At 36.3% G+C, this 19,868-nt stretch overlaps 1 protein-coding gene across 2 annotated transcripts in view; it reads left to right on the plus strand.

The window, feature by feature from the left end:
• Window positions 1-19,868, plus strand: part of Eip63E (cyclin dependent kinase Eip63E) — a 51,958-nt gene that overhangs the window by 21,018 nt on the left and 11,072 nt on the right. For both annotated transcript variants that reach the window (XM_028302067.1, XM_028302068.1), the window contains exon 2: window positions 5,487-5,573. In XM_028302067.1, the coding sequence (XP_028157868.1) occupies window positions 5,487-5,573 (87 nt within the window). The remainder of the gene's footprint in view (window positions 1-5,486; window positions 5,574-19,868) is intronic.

A 19,868-nucleotide genomic window follows, 5' to 3' on the forward strand; every position in this document is an offset into this window, starting at 1 on the left:
GCCACATTTGTGCTTTATTCATATTGAATTCATGCAAAGTTTTATTGGTAATTTAACTACTGGTTAATCGTTTGTTGCGTCAATAAACTGATTTTATAGAGTGGTGTCTAATTGGCAATATTAATTCGATGTTTGTGATAATCATCAGTATTTGTGTTAGATTAGATGTAGTCAAAACATTCTGGCGTATACACAAAATGAGCCAGACTTCCTGTTTCTGTTATAAAATGTCCTTCCTACACGCGTTCTATGAACTCATTGTCTAGAGTCTAGTGGAATGTATGACCTCTGTAAATCAAAAATGCATACGATAAGTGTCCGGCTTGTGAAAATAGCTTTTCCGTACACTATACTTGGTGCATCATCATGCTCTTAGAAACACACTTTATGATCTCGGGCCACTCTGCTATTTGTCTCTATATTTACTCCTTTTATTTAATGCAAAACAAACAATAACTAGGTATCTACCAAAAATAAAACGATGACAGACGTCACTTAGAAAAATGATCATGCACGATGCGTAGGCGCCGAAAGAGCATTCTTTGTAGACATGCCGAAATTATTGTCGTACGATTGGTACCTATAGTTTTAAATCAACGCGTCTGTTTACAAACATAAATCCGAATAGATATAAACATATTTCTTCAGTGCACTTTTAGATCTATCATGTTATAGAAGAACTCAAGTTTTTGTAAAACAAAGAGTTTCTATCTTCTATCTTCATAAAAGGCTTCATACTATTAAATTTTACGCTCAATAGATTTCCGACTATCATATGTTTGTCGTGAAAAATGATAAGCGCTTAGTTGAAATATATCTCAAGATGCGTGGGCGCAACAAGTCCATCGCAAACACGCGGAACTGCCGCGCACTCCAGAATCGCCGCCTGTTTCCTCACACCGCCTGACGTTTCATTGGAAATGACAGTTCTTTATTACATGCTTTATATTCGCCATTTACCACTTTGATTTATGTTCCCTCCACTCTATTTTCAAACCGTATTATCTTAGCTTTAATCACGTGTGATATCCCTTGATAGGTTGTTCCACCAAAACCAATTTCCAACGATTGTTTGTTTCGTTCACGTTGATCCTGTTTGGATGTTGGATTAAACGAAATTGACTTTGCATATAATAACGCGATTACCATCTGGAAACTTGTAGCATAATCATAACATAATTTGTGAATTAATAAAGATGAATTTAATGATACTACGTGTAATCGAAATGTTCGACCTACCGACAAAATCACGGTTCGAAAATGAGCAATTCATTGGGTATTTCATTCTGCTAATCGTCTAACCTTACCTTACCCCTTAAGTGAACCCTTTACAAATGTGTAATGGTATGGGCTCGATAGCTAATGGCGTCGAGCGAAAGTACGTAATAGTGACGTCATTAATAGGTACAATTAGAGAGATGGTGATAGAGGTAATGGCGGGGTTCTCGTGTCGCCGATTGAAAGGGTAGAGCTTCCTGCGTGTTACACCAATGAAAATTTGACACCTAACGGCAGACGGAGTGACATATGGCTGGAAATAAGTGTGAAAAAGTAACGCTTTTCTAAAATTTATGGCTTTGCTAAGGTGTCTTTTTTGGCCAAAACAAAAGCTATTTTATCGGACTGCAGAAGATCGTCTGAATATCATACCATAACTTGAGATTTCGTGAGTCCGTGACATGTACGATTTCTTTGGAGAGCATAAATTCTATTTACGATCCAAACAGGAACTTTACGAGCGTCCTATGTAAATACGTCGACTATTGATATTGTTACGCGAGCAACAGCATTGCCAATATTTCGCGTCACTGACGGAGCGGGTGATATTTGGCCCACACGTCATCTTTTGCGGAATCCCCCAATGTATGCCGACGGCTGACATGTTCGAATAACTCTGACGGCTCTTGACGTGTTTCGTAACGTGAGGATTTAACTCCCTCTCCCGCTCTCCGCATTGCCAGGATGTTTGGAATACTAAACCGTACTTGCACTGCGGTAAATTTATGCATCGTAAATCCATTCATAAAGGAACTCCGCTCGTTATATTATTAGCTTTTACATCGTTAATAATGTGTAATGGCCTTGAATTGGCAGCTGAAACGTTCCCGTTAACTGAATGGAAATTATCTTCAAAAGGATCTTCCACACGTGATGCTCGAGTCATAAAATGAAGGATTTCAAAAGATTTTACTGTTATCTCGTTGCAAAAGTATTGAGTAATTCATTACGAATGTAAAGAACGCTGATTACGGTTTTATCAGTGTTAATTTCTGTTACTACAGTTATGTGTACACTGTCTATGGTAACAGCGAGGCTAGTCATCAATCTAAATATTACGTTAGACGTAGGCCGTAGCATATTGTCCCTGTCGCTTTCCAGATTAGATAGCGATGTCAGTGCGAATGTTTGTCCATGGTGGTCATGTTTGAACAGCCTAGGGCTGTTGATTGAACTTCCACCAACCAATTTGGGAGTTCGTTCGAATTTGAACCGTACAACCTGGTGACTAGGTACTGCAAGATAGATTCAATTATTGAACCCATATGAAATTTTTGGAAGAGGTGATGTTTTTAGTTCTCGTGTATAAACATGGCGTGTTTGTATAATGTTCGATGGTGCATGTGAACTCGCGCGTTTCCAATACGATACTCTAGATACATGTTATTACTTTAGATGTACTAGATATTTACCGTTGGAAGTTTTCTCTAATAAAACGTAGACGTTTCTTGTAAATTTAATATTCTGGGAAGTTATTAACGAGAAAGTACCACTATTTCTACTATATTTAATTACGAGTATTTCATAAGAAATTGACATTTAAAATCCTCTTAGCGAGCTTCAGAAACTATTACTTACTTCTATGAAGCCAAGATACTGGTTCATCTATAAAATTTTCCATTTGCCGAGTCAATAAAATACATCGATTTCATTTGAGTGCAATGTGCTAGAACTCATAAAATGGTTTCTAGGTCAATGCAGGCAATTCTACGCAGACTGGGTTTCTACTGGGAAGTTTATATTAACATCGTCTATGCGAATTGTCTGAAGTTTTTTGGCGCTGTACCTACACTTCTATAGTCATCGAAAATAAATATCTTAAAAAGTTTTAAACATTTGAAGGGCTTATAAACATAATACAATCCCAACTAATATTATAAATGCGAAAGTAACTCTGTCTGTCTGTCTGTCTGTCTGTTACGCTTTCCCGCTTAAACCTCGCAACCGATTTTGATGAAATTTGGCATAGAGATAGTTTGAGTCCCGGGAAAGAACATAGGATAGTTTTTATCCCGGTTTTTGAAACAGGGACGCGCGCGATAAAGTTTTTCTGTGACAGACAAAATTCCACGCGGGCGAAGCCGCGGGCGGAAAGCTAGTAATTAATAATGAAAGAATGCAAGCAAAAAGGGTGTAATGAACTCATTCATCCTCGTCCAGTTGGCGCCGCTCATATGTTTGGCAACGCATCAACGAGCATCCGCGCAATCGAAGATAAAATGTCGTCGATGTAAACCCTATTAAACCCAGAAACTGCGCCGGATTACGGGCCATTTGTGACATCTACTAAGTTTGATTCCGCTCTGTAATGGTCACAACGTCTTCGAATGCAGAGCATTGAACGTATAAAGTTCCCGCGATCCCCGCGGTACTCGTGGCAGAAATAGATAAGGCGAAATATTTTAATGGCCACAATGAGCCTAGAAGCTTTGTAGCTTCTATAAATCAAATGATTATTGTGCTGTGTACTACTCATCAATAAATAATGGTAGAATGGTACATACGTAAAGTAGCTAGGGATTTGTCAAAATTCAATGGAGGGAAAAATAGTTTCAGTTTGCGTCAATTCCATTGTAAAACTCTCCCCTCAAATATTACGGCTAAAGTGAAAATTAAAAATGTATGCTTTACTTAATCGAACGTGAAAATCCTGTTGAAATTTTGACATTCTATGTTGATGAAGTTGGCAGTTGGCACAACACATGTTTCTTTGGAATATTGGCAAGCCGTGATTCCGCAGGCATCCGATAAATTCCCCAAATGCTTCCTTCGATCGTTACCGTGTTTACATTCTGCGATTTGGCTTGGCTTGGCCGAAGTTACTACCGTTTGGCCATTAACGACCACATATTAAATTTCGTGGTCGTTCTTACTAACCCTTGAAAAATGTTTGGCAAACGGACAAGTCTTCTTCACTTCAAGGATTTTACACTTTATTTCTGTGGCGTTTACAACGTGGTCTGTAGTAGAAAATAAGTTGGGAGTCTCGGCTATAAATATTCGACGATTTATCTTTATCACTCCGTTTTGAGACGAACATTCCTGAAATTCTACCCGTATATTTCTGCTTTTGGTTGCGTCATCTGTACTAATAATAGCATGAGATACTTATAAATATTCGTTTGTATGTTATTTGCTTGAAACGGGTAATTTTATTCTTTTCATTTCTTTTTACTTATAGATAGCCAAAATTGTCAAATGTAAAAGGTAATTGTTCAGTTTGTCATAGAATTTTCGAGCGCTACCTTTCTCTCTTCCCCAGTTTCCTTGCATTGTAGGCTTGAATTAATCTGATTGTCTGGGAGAAATGTAATTGACGTGATTTGAGGGACCCGCTAAAGCTTCATCGCGTCCAGTCTGATTAAGCCATAACGGACTTGTCACTCTTGACTCGAGGGTTGTTATGACTTCAGTCGTTTTGTGTTGTGAAAATTCTAATCCTATAATCGTCGCGCATCGAAGAATTTTCGTACCTACCTAACACCAAATGCACTGTAGATAGACTAAATGCCATTTATCAAGTTTAATTAAATTAAAGAAGTATAATATTCGCAAGCACGCGATCACCTGTTAAGCTGAGTGTAATATTCGATCGGAAAGGGGGTGGGTGGTAGCGTGACTGCAGCTTATAACTCCCGGCAATTAATTAAGAACTCTGTAAGAGCCAAAGCACACGCGCTGCGGCGGCAGAGCGACGCCGGAGCGGTGCCGCTGCGTCTAGGTCGTCTTACATTAGAAATATCTGTGGCGGGGACACGCCGCGCGATACGGCGAAATCTTTTCTTTGCGGCGGCGCAACGGATCGTGTGCTTTGGATCTAACGCATTCGCGTTAGCAACTCGGAGCAACTCCTCCGTGTGTTGTGATGCGAGTTTGTTAATTGTTATTTCGTATGTTAATGGGAGTGTAATGATTGCTGAGCATTAGCTGAGCTGGTAAATACAAGGTGGAAGTGTGCGTGTGTTCTTCCGCGCTGTTTTTGCCGTTCTAGATTAATGTTCGCTGCCACTTTTACTGTTACAAGTCTTGAGCTGCATTGTGAAGAAATTCTTGCTTTATTTTCCTACTTCTTAAATCACAGTTACTTTCCATACAATTTGACAAACAACGTATGTACCTATATCTTCGTAATTGTTTCATTCAAAAATGTCCTCAATTGAGCTTTGTATTTGTGACTTATTTTAACATTGCTTTATTTTTGTTCACAGGCGTGACAATGAGAGAAAAAAGGGGCGGCGCAATGAGCAAAATGCAAAAGCTTAGAAAGCGCCTGTCCCTTAGCTTCGGTAGATTATGTAAGTATTCATTTTTAAGTAAGAAAAAGACGGAAATCTCGAGTCATATGATTTTATTATTGTCAAATACATACCATAATAATAACACTCAGTGTCACCGTGTACATAAGTGTTTTCTGTGTATTTCCATCATATGACAAGGTGTTAACGAACGAATTAGAGTATGCGTGCTAATCACAGGCAAGTCTTATGATCTGAGAAAATCCTGAGTTAGGATATACTTTGCAAATAATGTCTAAAACATCTATTGTGAACGTATAAAGATTGTCAAATAGCACTGATTCTTCCAACTACCGCATTTAAAACACCTTCAGCAAACAAATGTTTTTTGATAAAAATATTAGATTTACTCTGGAATATTTTTTGTGGAATTTTCTCGCTTGGGCATGTTTGTTGGGAAACTCTATTCTTCTTATTGTTTTGTCCAGAAATTCTTTGAATCTTCTTTGTCTTCTTTTTCGCCGAACTCCTGGATCTCCAGACATATTTATATTATATTTGGTACGGTTGCTGAGTGTAGTGTTTCATTAAGCACCTCACATTTAGTGGGATCGTCAAAGGGCTGTACAGTTTAGAGGTGTTTACTTTAAGTACCGGCTCTCTCATTACGGAGGTTGCATGGGCGTGTAACGGTCCCTGAGACCCATTACGATGAGGCCCTTGGCCAATTACACCTAAATACAGGGTTCAATTCCGAAAAACGGTGTCTGTAGTTTCGACTCTTGCTATCACTATCACATGTAAAGACATCTTCATGAGCGAGAGGGACGGAATGAGAAACTAAGATCGATTTGCAGAATTGGGCCTCATATGTGGGTTTGAATTCGTGATCAGGTGCGTAAGGTGTGTTTAGTACACACGAAATGGCATATTGTGGCCGCAAATTATAACATTCGTAGCAAAATCAGCGCGTGTGGTACATAATTTGAGCTACACGAAGATTTGTTGCTAATTTTCGAACAATATTATGTCATCTAATGCGATGGTGTCCTATTAACTGTGAGCAACCATCTATAAGATGTGTGTTCTGATTATGGAAAGAAGTGTAGAGTTACTGTATGCATTTCCAATTTTCTTCCTGGAAGGGAAAATTTACAACTAAAATGTTCATCTTAGATATGAAATTGAAAAGTTATTCCAGAACCAAAGATAGGAAACCTGTACTATCTAAACGTTCATCGTTTTGTACAGATACATCCTAGTATAAAAGATAGTTTATAGTTTAATGAACATCAACAACGGCAGGGAGGAACCGCGGCCCACGCAATGTTTTATTCAGCCTGACACTAGTAGCGGTATAGTCGGGTGCAGAAATATGTATAAATTGTACAATCACGATGTTAATTTTAAGTGTGTAACGATAACGAAGCCTAGTCGGCAAAGCAGTTACTGAAAATTTGCTTATGACTTTACATAGTATGTATGAGTAAGTTACCGAACTTGAACACTTTAGTATTTACATAAAATATTATGAAATATTACGTGTATTACACAACAATTCAGCGTAATAGATATGCAAATAATATTTTTAATGCACCTAACTGTACTTCGATGCGTAGGCGCTTGCGCTGTCTTGAAGATCTTGCGAATAAACATCTAAACACCCACGGCGTCGTTTCTCGGTACCGAACAATCGATACCCGATTGTTATGTACTTTATGAGCCTCTAACAATAGGAGGAACCTTGTTGTACGTATTACGAAACGATATAAACAGTATCAACACACGTAAGATCTTTTAAATGTTCATTGAATACAGTTTTCGGTCGTGATGTTGTTTGTTATTATTAAATAGGCGCCTAGGCGTCTGATATTCCTAAAATTTATCAGTTTAGCATAAATATTATTCGGACATTCTGGTTACTTAATGAGAAAAAATATATTTTTGGTGTTTTTATATCCGTGCTTCGAATCGAAGCTAGAAAAATCTCTGTATCGAGAGGATTCAACTCTCAAGCCATTATTATAACCCATGGAGGTTTTATTACGTTTCTTATAGATAAAAATCTTTATAAAAACTTATTCCTTTTTGTTCTTCTATCCGTTTGCCTTTTCCATTTCATTTCCCTTCATTATTTACAGTAGACTGGTGCCAAAATAATTTACAGCCGCTTGAAATGTAGATGATCGTCACTTTGTATTGTTTCCATTCACCCGCGGCTCGTCCCTTCCCAATCGATGAAGACGTTTTCCTTAAAGGGTCATTTGCCCTTAAGAGATTTAAGCGTTTCTATCTGAGAACACCATTAAAGGAGCCGATGCTTACGCTGCAGTGTAACCTCAATGATTGGTTAATACATTCCCATTTGGAAGTTTTGGAATTGCCTCGTGTAAGTGCTACTGAAAATTGTGTTTTCGTTTTGCTTGTGACGGCATATGGGATTGTAAAACCTTAGCTCAATGATTCCAGATGAAGAATATGTAGATGTACCAAAAGAGGTTTCCATGTCACTCTCAACCCAAGTCTCAAGATGTTTGTATGATTTATTTTTGTAGAGCATGTAGAACTTGTGGAAAGTCCAATTCTGAATGAGATGTTGACGATTTCCTGAGGTGAGTAAAAAATAAAATTAAGAAAATCAAGCTCTTGAAATTAATACTATGTACTTAATTTAAAAGAAAATACAAATGAAGATGTCATGATGTTTTGTCAGATTGTAAAAATTCAGTCACTTGATTGGTCATGCCTATTGTGTTGGTCTTTTTGTTGTCAAATTACTGACGAATCGGTGATGATGCATTGTAGGTAGGTATGACTACACATAGTACGTTTTAACAAGGATGGTAAAACTTTGTTTTAACTTTGTCTTAAGTAATCTAATGTATGCACAGATGCATCGCCAGTTTGTTAGTCATCTTGTAACAGTTATGGAACGGGACGTCGTTTAGTGGTTCTAATTGAGCTTGCTCACCGCTAACTGTCTACGGACACTCTTTACTTGAGTAACGGGCGGACGTGTAAATCCTGATAAAAGCGGCCATAACTTGAAAATGATCGGTATCCTTCAAGGAAATTATTTATTAACATATTAAACTGCTTAAGATGGAAGGGACTTAAGTCAAATCCAGTTACGACCTTTTTCTCGCTGAGCAAAAATATTATAGTTTACTTTTTTGTGCTGAAAATAGATCACTTTACAAGATTATCTTTAATCGGGGTTTTTCTAAACACTGTGTCACAAAGTTTACGTATAAAAACACACACAGAATACTATTAAACAATATGTGTAAGACGAAATTACGTTCTGAAAAGCCAAAATACACACATAATCTAAATAAGCCCTAAACTAATATTTCGCCCCGAAATAGAAAAACTTGTACAACATCGTAATCTTTTATAGCTAATCCTCCATTCAAGAGACAGGCTTATCTCGGGCAAACAAAACCCAATCATATTATGCCAACACACATACGTTGAGGTTATTTTAACTGAAGTAAACATGGCATTCGTAAGAGAAATCCCCGTCAGATTATGTCTGGAATAAGAGCTTCAGTAGATGTTCTACAACATTCAGGTAAAATTTAATTTATGACTTGAGTGATTTTTGGTACTGCATTCCCTTTATGTAGTCAGAATTCTTGATGAGGAATAGATAGATAGATAGATAAATCATTTATTTGCATACACTTAACACACATAAAGAGTAAAGTTGCAGCATAACAATAATAAGAAAAGAATAGAATACAGTAGAATACTAGTTATACAGGGTGGAAACGATAAGTGATCTCACTCGATTATTTCTAAACTATGCAAGATATCGAAAAACTGGTTACTGATCCTGAAAGTGCTTAACGAGCTCTATCCAACGGTACCAATAATAGGTTACAAAATAAACGGGATCTATCTGAAAATTCAATGTTTCCAGCTTCCATACATTTAATAAAACCACTTAATATTAAAAACTATACAAACTATCCAAAAACTGGTTACTGATCCTAAAAGTGCTTCATGAGCTCTATTCAACGGTACCAATAATAAGTTACAAAATAAACTGCATCTATCTGAAAATTCAATGTTTCCGACTTCCATACATTTAGTACTGCCACAGTCATGGCTCTCATGTCTTGATAATATTATAACAAGTAAAGCCTAGAACCAATGTTTTCCATGAATAATTTTAAATAAGAATGCAATTTACGAGTTCATTTTAAGTGTTTATTATTTAATAAAAAAAATCAACACTTTTAATATTGTGTGACTGGCATACATTTAGTATGGAGGCTGAAAACATCGAATTTTCGAATAGATCCAGTTAATTCTGTAACCTATTACTGATACCGTTAGAAAGAGCTCGTGAAGCACTTTCAAGATCAGTTACCAGTTTTTCGATATCTTATGTAGTTTAGAAATAATCGAGTGAGATCACTTATCGTTTCCACCCTGTATAAGCATGCATAAAACAAACAAAAGCAGTAACAAGTGGAAGAATACTTCCTGCATGATGTGTGTCGCAGCGATGCAAAAAGCAAAGAACTCAATGTAAACACTGCCCTGAAAAGGGCAGAACACTGATTTTCAGCTCTTGCTAGGGAATCCGCGAAGCGCACGAAAACGAAATGAACCCTCCTACCATCCGCTATCAGTAAAAATGTTTAAAAAACGACTAGGGGAAATACCAATCAATATCATACTAATATTATAAAGGCGAAAGTTTTGATGTCAGGGTGTTCTTCACTTCTCCATAAGAATAAGGGAGTAGGTAGTCGTTGTGACGTCCTAAATATTATCTACCATCAATTGTTTTCGATCTGTTACAGCTAGTGACGCGATAAAGTTTTTTAGTTCAAAACATCCGGTCACCAAACTGAAAACAATTAAACAATGTAGTAGCAAAAATATTGCTCATCGAACTTGGCATTGTGGCGCGGGTCTACCTATTGCAAAAACTTTTCCAAGTGACGAATCTATTCATGCATAGCATGAGCGACAGCGATATCAAAAATGTGCCTGCAGGGCTACTTCGAAAAGCTGTTTACTAGTTTCGGGTCTATCGGTCACCGTCGCTCATGCTGGAATCTCGCTTTGCGTGAGAGGGATGGCAACGTTCAAAACTTCGGATAAATTTTTCGTAGTAATCCCGCAGGTTCCTTGAGGCTTATGGTTCAGCAGTCGACTGACATTGGCTGAAATTATGAGATACCTACTTTTAAGAGCGTAATAATAAATACTTAATGATACCTAACCCCAGACGAAGGATACCTTAAACGTAGACTTAACAAAACTGTTATTTTAATATGCATTAGGTACCAACCTGTTTTCCATTCTGTTTTCAATCCTTTAGCTTCGGTCCTGCCAGCCCCGCCCGGTGACCCTTATCACTGTAAACAGTGTACCTACGGTCGATCGCACACTATGCGTGCACAGGAAGCGATCTATTCAAACCCAAGTACAAATCTGTTTGTTCGAAGCACCCGTATTATTGACCCGTAATATTATCGGCCTCGGGAGAGTAACGCTCTGATCGAGATATAAATGGATCGTGGATTGTTTGTATCTTGTAAATTATTGTTGGTGATAACAGGCGATGAAGCAACTTTATGCAAATCATATCAAAAATTGTATTTCTTAGAAAGTGGTAACAACAAGAATGGGCATTATCTATACTAACATGTGGTTTAAATGCTTTAATGAATGCATAGAGCTTAGTGAAGAAGTTCAGAGTCAGTCAGAGTGGTCAATGGTATAACGGGACTATTCCCACCTCTCGTTCCCACCACTGCAACTCCTGTGTAGCCAGGATCTACAGCTTGACCGCCACAAAAACCCAACCAATGAAGGTTAAGTTTGTCCCGGGGGAAAGTTAAACTGTCATTGGACCCACCCGCAACGAAATTAATCAGAAGAACATAGGAGGAGTTCGAAATTAAGGTTTGGTCAATGGTATAGTCAAACAGATATAGGGAATGTAGAGTATTTAAAGGATATCAGTATCTAATGATTAGAGATGAAACGGATAGTTGTTTGGCCGGATACCGGATACCGGATATCCGGCCAGCTGCTAGGCCGGATAGCCGGATATCCGGCGGCCGGATAGTTGGCCCATTGTCTCGTTGCATGTCGTGACGAGTTTAGCACCGCACAGGTGCTTCGAACGCGATCAGTGGGTCTATTAGTAGACTAGACTAGTCACACTTTTCGAAAATCGAATCAGTCCGAATAGAATGTCAGATTTTGCCTCTTGTCTAGGGGGCAGATTAATTCGGGCGATTTCGGTTGCCATCGCGAGTGTGTGATTGAATAGCGAAAATTAAATTAGTTTACTTGCTACGTAATCTGACTGAACTGCATCATGACATCAGACCATCACACAGTATGTTATGAGACTGTATAATCGGACATTCTCATTTATTTGATGAACCGTATAGAGCTCAGTTATACAAACATAATGGTAAAACTCCAGTTTGAAAATTCCACGTAGTTTTCGCGGTGTAAAAATTCAAAGTTACCAATTTTTTTATTTCAAAATTATGCAAAAATATTCTCACTCGTTAACTAATAACATTTAATTCAGAAATGTTGTAATACTTCATAGAGCTCTTAAAACTACACGTAATAAGCGTATTAAATGCTTCATAAACGCGTTCAGTTAATTATGAAAAATTATTTTAGTGATTTTTGTTTTTATTTTTTTTCTCCATTATACCATAACATAAATGCAAACATTTTTAATTGCAACATATAGTTTGATATTTAATCTAATTGTATAAAAAATCAGCTTTAAATTCCGTGGTATATTTGAGGAAAATCAAATTGAAAATATACGCCAGGGCTGTCACATAGAATTATAATTTTCCTATCACTTTTTAATAGCAATATTTCTTTTGGATGTTTAAATATCATCAGCTCGATTGTACTAAATTATTGTATTGACATCCTATATTTACATAAGTTTCAAATCAATGCGACAATTATTAAAGGTAGGATAAATTCGACTTCCTAGATTTGTTTACATACTTTGTTAGTTAGTTACTTACATACAACTTAAGTTAATATAAGAGTGTTAAAAAAATACACTCGACTTGAAAACCACCTCCTTTTTTTGAAGTCGGTTAAAAACAATGCGAATGTGACTTTTTAGAACCTTCAACTCTATGAACATAACAGGTGGGATTTGAAACTTTTTAGACATGAATTTTATTATTCCTTCCAAAAGTGTCGACCCTAGACGCGTAAAACTTTTGTTAGTACGTTTCATGTTTTTCCTCAAATATACCACGGAATTTAAAGCTGATTTTTTTATTAGAACTAGAATACATATCAGACTATAATTTGCAATTAAAAATGATTGCATATATCATGGTATAATGGAGGAAAAAAAAAAACAGAAATCACTAAAATCATTTTTCCTAATTAACTGAATGCGTTTATGAAGCATTTAATAAGGTATTGCGTGTAGTTTTAAGAGCTCTATGAAGTATTGTAACATTTCTGAATAAAATGTTATTAGTTAACGAGTAAGAATATTTTTGCATAATTTTGAAGTAAAAATATAGGCAACTTTGAATTTTTATACCGCGAAAACTACGTGGAATTTTCAAACGGGAGTTTTACTATTATGTTTGGATAACTGAACTCTATACGGTTCATCAAATAAATGAGAATGCCGATTATACAGTCTCATAACACACTGTGCATCAGTGAAAAAAAGATCGCCTATTTTATTTGGCAATATTTCGACTTAACAGATATTTACTATTTATGTATTCGTCATTAGAGTGAATAGCCCCGAAAAAGAAATAAGTTTTTATAAAGGCCTTAATATGGCTTTTTGTAACTTTTTGGACTTTAAATAAAAGCCGTCATTATTATAAGCCATTTTATTGATGTTTACCTCAAAGATTAATGTATTTCATTTTATAAACAGGAAATTGTCGTAGTTTTTTAATATCCGGTATCCGGCCGGATAGTGAGTTACTATCCGGTATCCGGCCGGATAGTAAATTTAGGCCGGATATCCGGCCTACCGGATAGTTGCCGGATATCCGTTTCATCTCTACTAATGATATTATTGTTGCACTATCCTTTATTATTGAAACCGATGTCAACGTATAGACAAAAGCTCATAAGTTAAACACAGTGGTGTCTTATCTGATTGTAATACAGGCTATTTTGCAACAAAAATGCATATTATGATGTGCTGTCGATTGTACAAGAGGAAACTTACGTACTGTTAGGTTTAATATATTAATATTTACGATAAACTTCGCCTTCTCCAGTTTAACGCACTCATTTTACTGACTTTAATAAGTTATGAGAATAACTGATACCGTTATTGATTTACTTAAATTTGATAGCTTTGGATGTTTGAACACGATCGTCGTTATGTTTATAATTATGTTACTTATTTACTGACATGGGAAGTTTCTTGTACTCGTTAACTGTTCATTTAATTTTATCTACTTGTGGTTTATAAATATCATGTAGAAGGATAAAATTCATGCTGTGTATTTGTAGTTGAAACTCCATAGAATATAATATTCAGCAATTAACAGTAGTACCCATCCAATAAAATTGTTGCACGCCACTGATGCTGTTCTAAATAATGATGGAAATCGCTAGTAAACAGATATGTGTAGAAAAGTTGTGTGATTTTATTATTTGCCTGTACTAATGGGTGTTTGACTAGCAAATACGTCTCTATTGGCAATAAAATCTAGTGCGGTAGGTAAAATAACTGTGACTCATAAAACGCGTAACGTTTAGTATCGACTCGCGAACAAATTACGGCTAAAACAATTCGCCACAAACACAAACGTACGCGGTGCTAAGAGTTGTGAAGAGTGTACACTCGGCGGCTTATGCCATTGCGTTCCTCGTTTTAATACAGTTTTCCTCAAAAGTTTGGAAATTTTCCGAACCCTCGATAATCTCTTTGGCCCACTTCACAATTTGTTTAGTCAACTTGCGATTTGGGAATCTAACGAGTTAAGTTAAAATCGGCTAATTGACAATACGCCGTCCAATAAATTAACTTGTATAGATCTAAGAGTTACCCCTTATTTCTTCTAATCTAATTTTAAATCGCGCCTTAATCGAGTTTCTTTTTATCGTCATGGTATCACAAAGAACATTATTCCATAAAAGTAGGAAATGCAATACATTTTTATCGATCATTGTACCGTAAGCCTTTGGCTATTGGGAAAACGTTTTCCGAATTATCGCACGAGTTCGCAGTTGTCGAGAAATTGTATTAGTTTTGTTTGTAAATATTTGATCCTGCAAAATGTACGGTTGGTTTGCGGATAGAATACAATTAAGCCGGAGGAAATGCGGAGATTTTGATTCTTATACAGAAGTTTGATTAGTTTTCCTTTGTCTCCCCTGCGGCGAAAATTGTACCGCCAATTTGTTCGCAGCAACTAATTCAAATATCTATCAGTTTTGTGTTGTCGGATTATCTTGTACTCAACGTCGGTAATTTTGTTTCGTTTTGTATTTTATTACAGACATTTTTAGGATTCTGCGACTTAGGTTGTAAATCACATCTCTTAGCGTCTCATCTTAGCCTTATGATATTTAACAGTGAATAGATTTTCCTGATTTCATTTGATCTTTGTAACCAGATGTGTTTGTATTAGATGTTCGATAAGACAGTAAACATAGACAGCATTATTATTTACGCTTTCTTGTATACACAGTATCAGGAAAACATCAGTCCTTATTTGGTTTGCATTAAACAACGAAGCCGCGATCTTTATTCAATTACGACCTTCGTGACATATTTCTGTTGTTCGAGCACGGTAGTTTGTCGTTTGTTATGCGAAGTTATGTGCATACTTCAGCTGTGATGTTGTTCCGATTTTGTTGTTGCTTGTTAATAGTTCCATGAATACAGCTAGATGGAGCCAAAGCATTGTATAAAGATTCATAAATAAAACTAAGCGTATTGTCTTCATTCTTTTTATCGGTGACATAAAATTTTTAATGAAACCAACTGGATCATATTGTGTCAGTATTAGGGTCTTTATCACTAAATTTTTGCAGTAATTACTGTGGATTTCTAAATGTTGTTGTATTGTGTTTCACCAACTCAATACAACTTAAAACCGTTTGACGTTTAAATAATGCTGTTGTCATCACCGATTGTTTTGTCGAGCTTAAGACAAATTGCAAAGTGACATTATGTGCAACATGTTATTTTGTCTGTAGCTAAGGACGTTTTGAACACCATGCCATTATTCATTATTCAAAGCGTGAATCAGCATTGTTTTTGTTACGTAACTTATGGCGCATTTGTGTCATGATCACAACTGCATAACAGAACCACAATTAATATTATATTTCCATGTTATCGTGTCACCACATTATGTTAGTGTTAATTATAACCATTTTGGATTTGTAGCACAACTTTGTATCGAGTTTATTCCGTTATCTGTTTCTTTACATTTGGTAGTTTTATTTCATACTTTTGAACTGCCACCACATTATTTCTAAAGGAAGAGGTAGAATTGAAAGAAGACATTATTGAGTACTTCCTTAAATTCTATAGAGAACAATAAAATAGACAAAGATTTTTTTATGGCAGACAATAAAAACTATGACAGCTAAGCAATTGGTGGTGTTGACATGCTATTCTATTAGCATGAGCTTGTTACAGGAATGCTATGAGAAGAGAAAGTCCTTTTCTACATTCGAGTAGTGATGAAGTCTCTACTGTACTTAGATTGTTAATTAGTTCACTAACTTGGTTTATTTCAATTAACTGTCTTAACTACGTAAATCAATATCATCCCAATGTTATTAGGGAGCCAAAATAGATTCCCTATTTTTAGATCTCTTTAGATTGCTCGACTAAGTTAAATAGTGGCACAATGAATCATCACTTGGTACGAACTCAAGCGTGTTAGACGTAAACGCTTGCTTTGAAACCGAATTAGTTCTGCTACTTACTGTATTTAAATCGCTATACGAATTAAGATTCAATATAGGTACGCTATAATAAGAAGCCGTTTTCAATCTACTATTTCTATAGGTTTTGATATGATAATAAAATGAATTTCTAAAATGTTTTTGAAGTCTTTAGGCGTTTCGTACCACAAGTCTGAACTTTCTATGTAGGTATGTATTTAATCGCATGAATATTTCAGTTCTAGAGTTTACAAATTCTCAAATATTAGGATATGCTTTTGTTTTTAATGTAGTAGTTCACTCAGAATCCGTATCAATGTATACCAAACAGTGATAAGCCGTCAATAATAAAAACAATGAGTAATAACGACGGAAGCGGTGGGAGTGTCCTTGGCGTGAATCAACCGTAGGCACAGTAGACTCGCCTGCACCATAAATGGACCTCCTCACGATGTCTCGCAGCCTGGTACCGGCTGCTGATAAATCAGCAATCAACATTTAATTAACCATCAATATTCAAATTGATTACGGACTATAATGAAGACTTATCGCTACACTTCCTCATCACAAACATTGCCTACTTAAGACATCAACTTTTTTATTGTAATGGTAATCAGCGATTATTAATAACGAGTAAGTCATTTGATGCCGTGACGTAGCTTAATGACAATCTTTTATTCCTAAAATATACCGAATTTCAGAAGCCAAGCATTCATCAGCGAAAGATTAATGATTCAATCGCGATAATATGCGTACACGCGTTACTTAACACTTTATTATCTTGTCGCTGGAATGAATCCCCTAAAATATAGTCGGACGCATATATTCCGGCACGCGTCACGGGGTTCAACGTGTCTATTATCTGGCCGTTGATTGATAGCAGACTTCCGCGCGGGTCGTTGATAGATAATAGTTATTTGCCCTACTTGCCCTACGCGAAGTTCGCTATAAGCATACCATCCACGTAGATACACACTCTTGATACAGTCTACTTTGTTTCCTCAACGCACTATCAGATTACTTGTCTCTTGCGTAATTCGAGATGCCACACAAGTTGTTAACTCCGCCGTGTCTCCACTTAAAGGAGAAAACTTCGTCCTTAGTCCTCTCTCGGCAGCAACTTTCGTCTTGTAAAACCCGGTTCATATCACGACAATATGCGGGCTGAATTGTCGAGTCACTCGACCGCACAGGAACGCTGTATTGTTACCCTGCACCGCAACCATGAAGTCTGGCCGGCCTTTTGTCGACCCGTCCTATTGTCTTCCACCTATTCTAATACTTTTGTGAACGCGTCGACTGCTTTTTACTATCCTTTTTAAAAAAATTGTGATGCTTCAACACAGCCTGTTAATTTCCATGTAACGTTATGTTGCATTTCAATGCGCTCAATTCCCGACGATTGATGCGGCGCACTTGGTCTCTGCCCCTAATGTTACATTAATAGTGATTCCTGACCACTTGAAAATGTTTTCGTCTTTAATGCCTCAATTGTCTGTTGCTCAACTGTGGGTTGATTACGTAAGCACCTTGTAATGTGCTGTGGGTTCGTTGCACTGACATCATTAGGGTTCCGTACCTCATAAAGAAAAAACGGAACCCTTATAGGATCACTTTGTTGTCCGTCCGTCCGTCTGTCAAGACCCTTTATCTCAAGAACGCGTGAACGTATCAAGCTGAAATTCACATGAAATACTCAGGTCTATTGTCCCTTTAAGCTGTGAAAATATCAAACTTCTAAGCCAAGCCAATCAAAAGATACAGCCGATTATGTCGATATTTTCAACAAATTTTCGACACTCGCAAAGGAATCAAAACCTACAGGATACTTCCCGTAAACTCAGAATCTTGAAATTTGGCATAAAGCATTGTCATATAATGCAAATATAGGAAAAATTGCGAAAATTTCATTTTTTTAGTTATATAATATAATAAAAATATTTTAATAAAATGAAACTTACTAACTTATTTCTCACGAACGAATAAAGGTATCAAATTGAAATTTATACCAAATACCTAGATCTATTGTCCCTTTAAGAAGTAAAAAAATCAAACTTCTAAGTTAACGCGATCAAAAGATACAGCAGTTTATACCGACACCTTAGACGAATTTCCGTCACACGCTAGGGAATCAAAACCTACAAGGTACTTCCTGTGAACTCAGAATCTTGAAATTCGGCACGAAGCAACGTTATATAGTACAGATAAAGGAAAAATTGCGAAAATGATAAATTTGAAGTTATATAAAATTTAAAATATTATTTTTGCTTACATGACATAAAATATTTTTTTAATAATTATAAACTTACTACCTACCCTTTTTCACATGAACGCGTAGAGATATTAAAGTTGAAATTCATATCAAACACTTCTTAAATCTAATTGCCTCTAAACTGTGAGAAATTCTAAATCAACGCAAAAATTCAAAACGCTGAGGTAGGTACCTACCTATAATGCAAATATAGGAAAAATAAATAAATAAAAAATAATCATACCGCATATTTTGAAATTCGCCACTACTCGCAACGGAATCAAGTAAGTAATTTGATTTAATACGTCATAAATTGTAAACCGCTACGTTTGTACGGCGGAACCCTCGGTGTGCGAGCCCGACTCGCACTTGGCCGGTTTTTTTTTGATGACCCAAACTAGACAAGTTCGGTGCAATGTTTATGTGGGTTTTACTATGTCATCATATCAAGTAGTCTTCAATGCTGGGTACAGCAAATGTTGACGTCAATAAATAATGTGTGGTCATATCGCATTGCCCTCGATAGGTCAGTTCTATCCAATGCATTAACATTTCCATTTAAAAAGGTCACAGACAGTCTCGTATCTCTCCTATTAATTATGTTTGCATTGTTTATCTGTAACAATAAATTATGATAATCAAATAAATATAGCTTTGCGCTCGAAACTATTGATATACAACCTGAATTTAATACGATCATTGAACCCTTTATGTTTGAACCAGTTGTGATATTCGCTTGGCAAATCATCAAGCTATGCTCAAAATTAGTCTCGATACAAATTTATAATTAGCATCACTAATACAACTTCGTAAATTACATTTAGTCGTTGGTGCAAATAGTTCCCCGCTAAGATTTGATTAGATTACTCATCGTGTATATTAATATTATCTTCGACTGTTTACCATTTGATGTTTAATTTACGGCGTGTGTTAATTAGAATAACAAATATTACTTCTTCATTAACAACATAAATGTCGTGTATTTGACCTGGTCTCAGTAATTAATGTTTGTTCTTCCCCCATAGTCTACCACGGCATACAATTTCTATTCGTTGTCAGAATTGGGTGGTAGAGTGGTTACTGTTTATATGTTGTTCCAATTAAGTAGCACAATTAAACTTTTATTAGAATTTAGAGAAGCGTGTCCACTCTTACATAATGAAAAAGGGTACCAGTTACATACATATTTGGGATAA

The sequence above is a fragment of the Ostrinia furnacalis genome, unplaced genomic scaffold (assembly GCF_004193835.3).
Source record: "Ostrinia furnacalis isolate ACB-3 unplaced genomic scaffold, ASM419383v2 OfSCF1067, whole genome shotgun sequence".
NCBI lineage: Eukaryota > Metazoa > Arthropoda > Insecta > Lepidoptera > Crambidae > Ostrinia > Ostrinia furnacalis.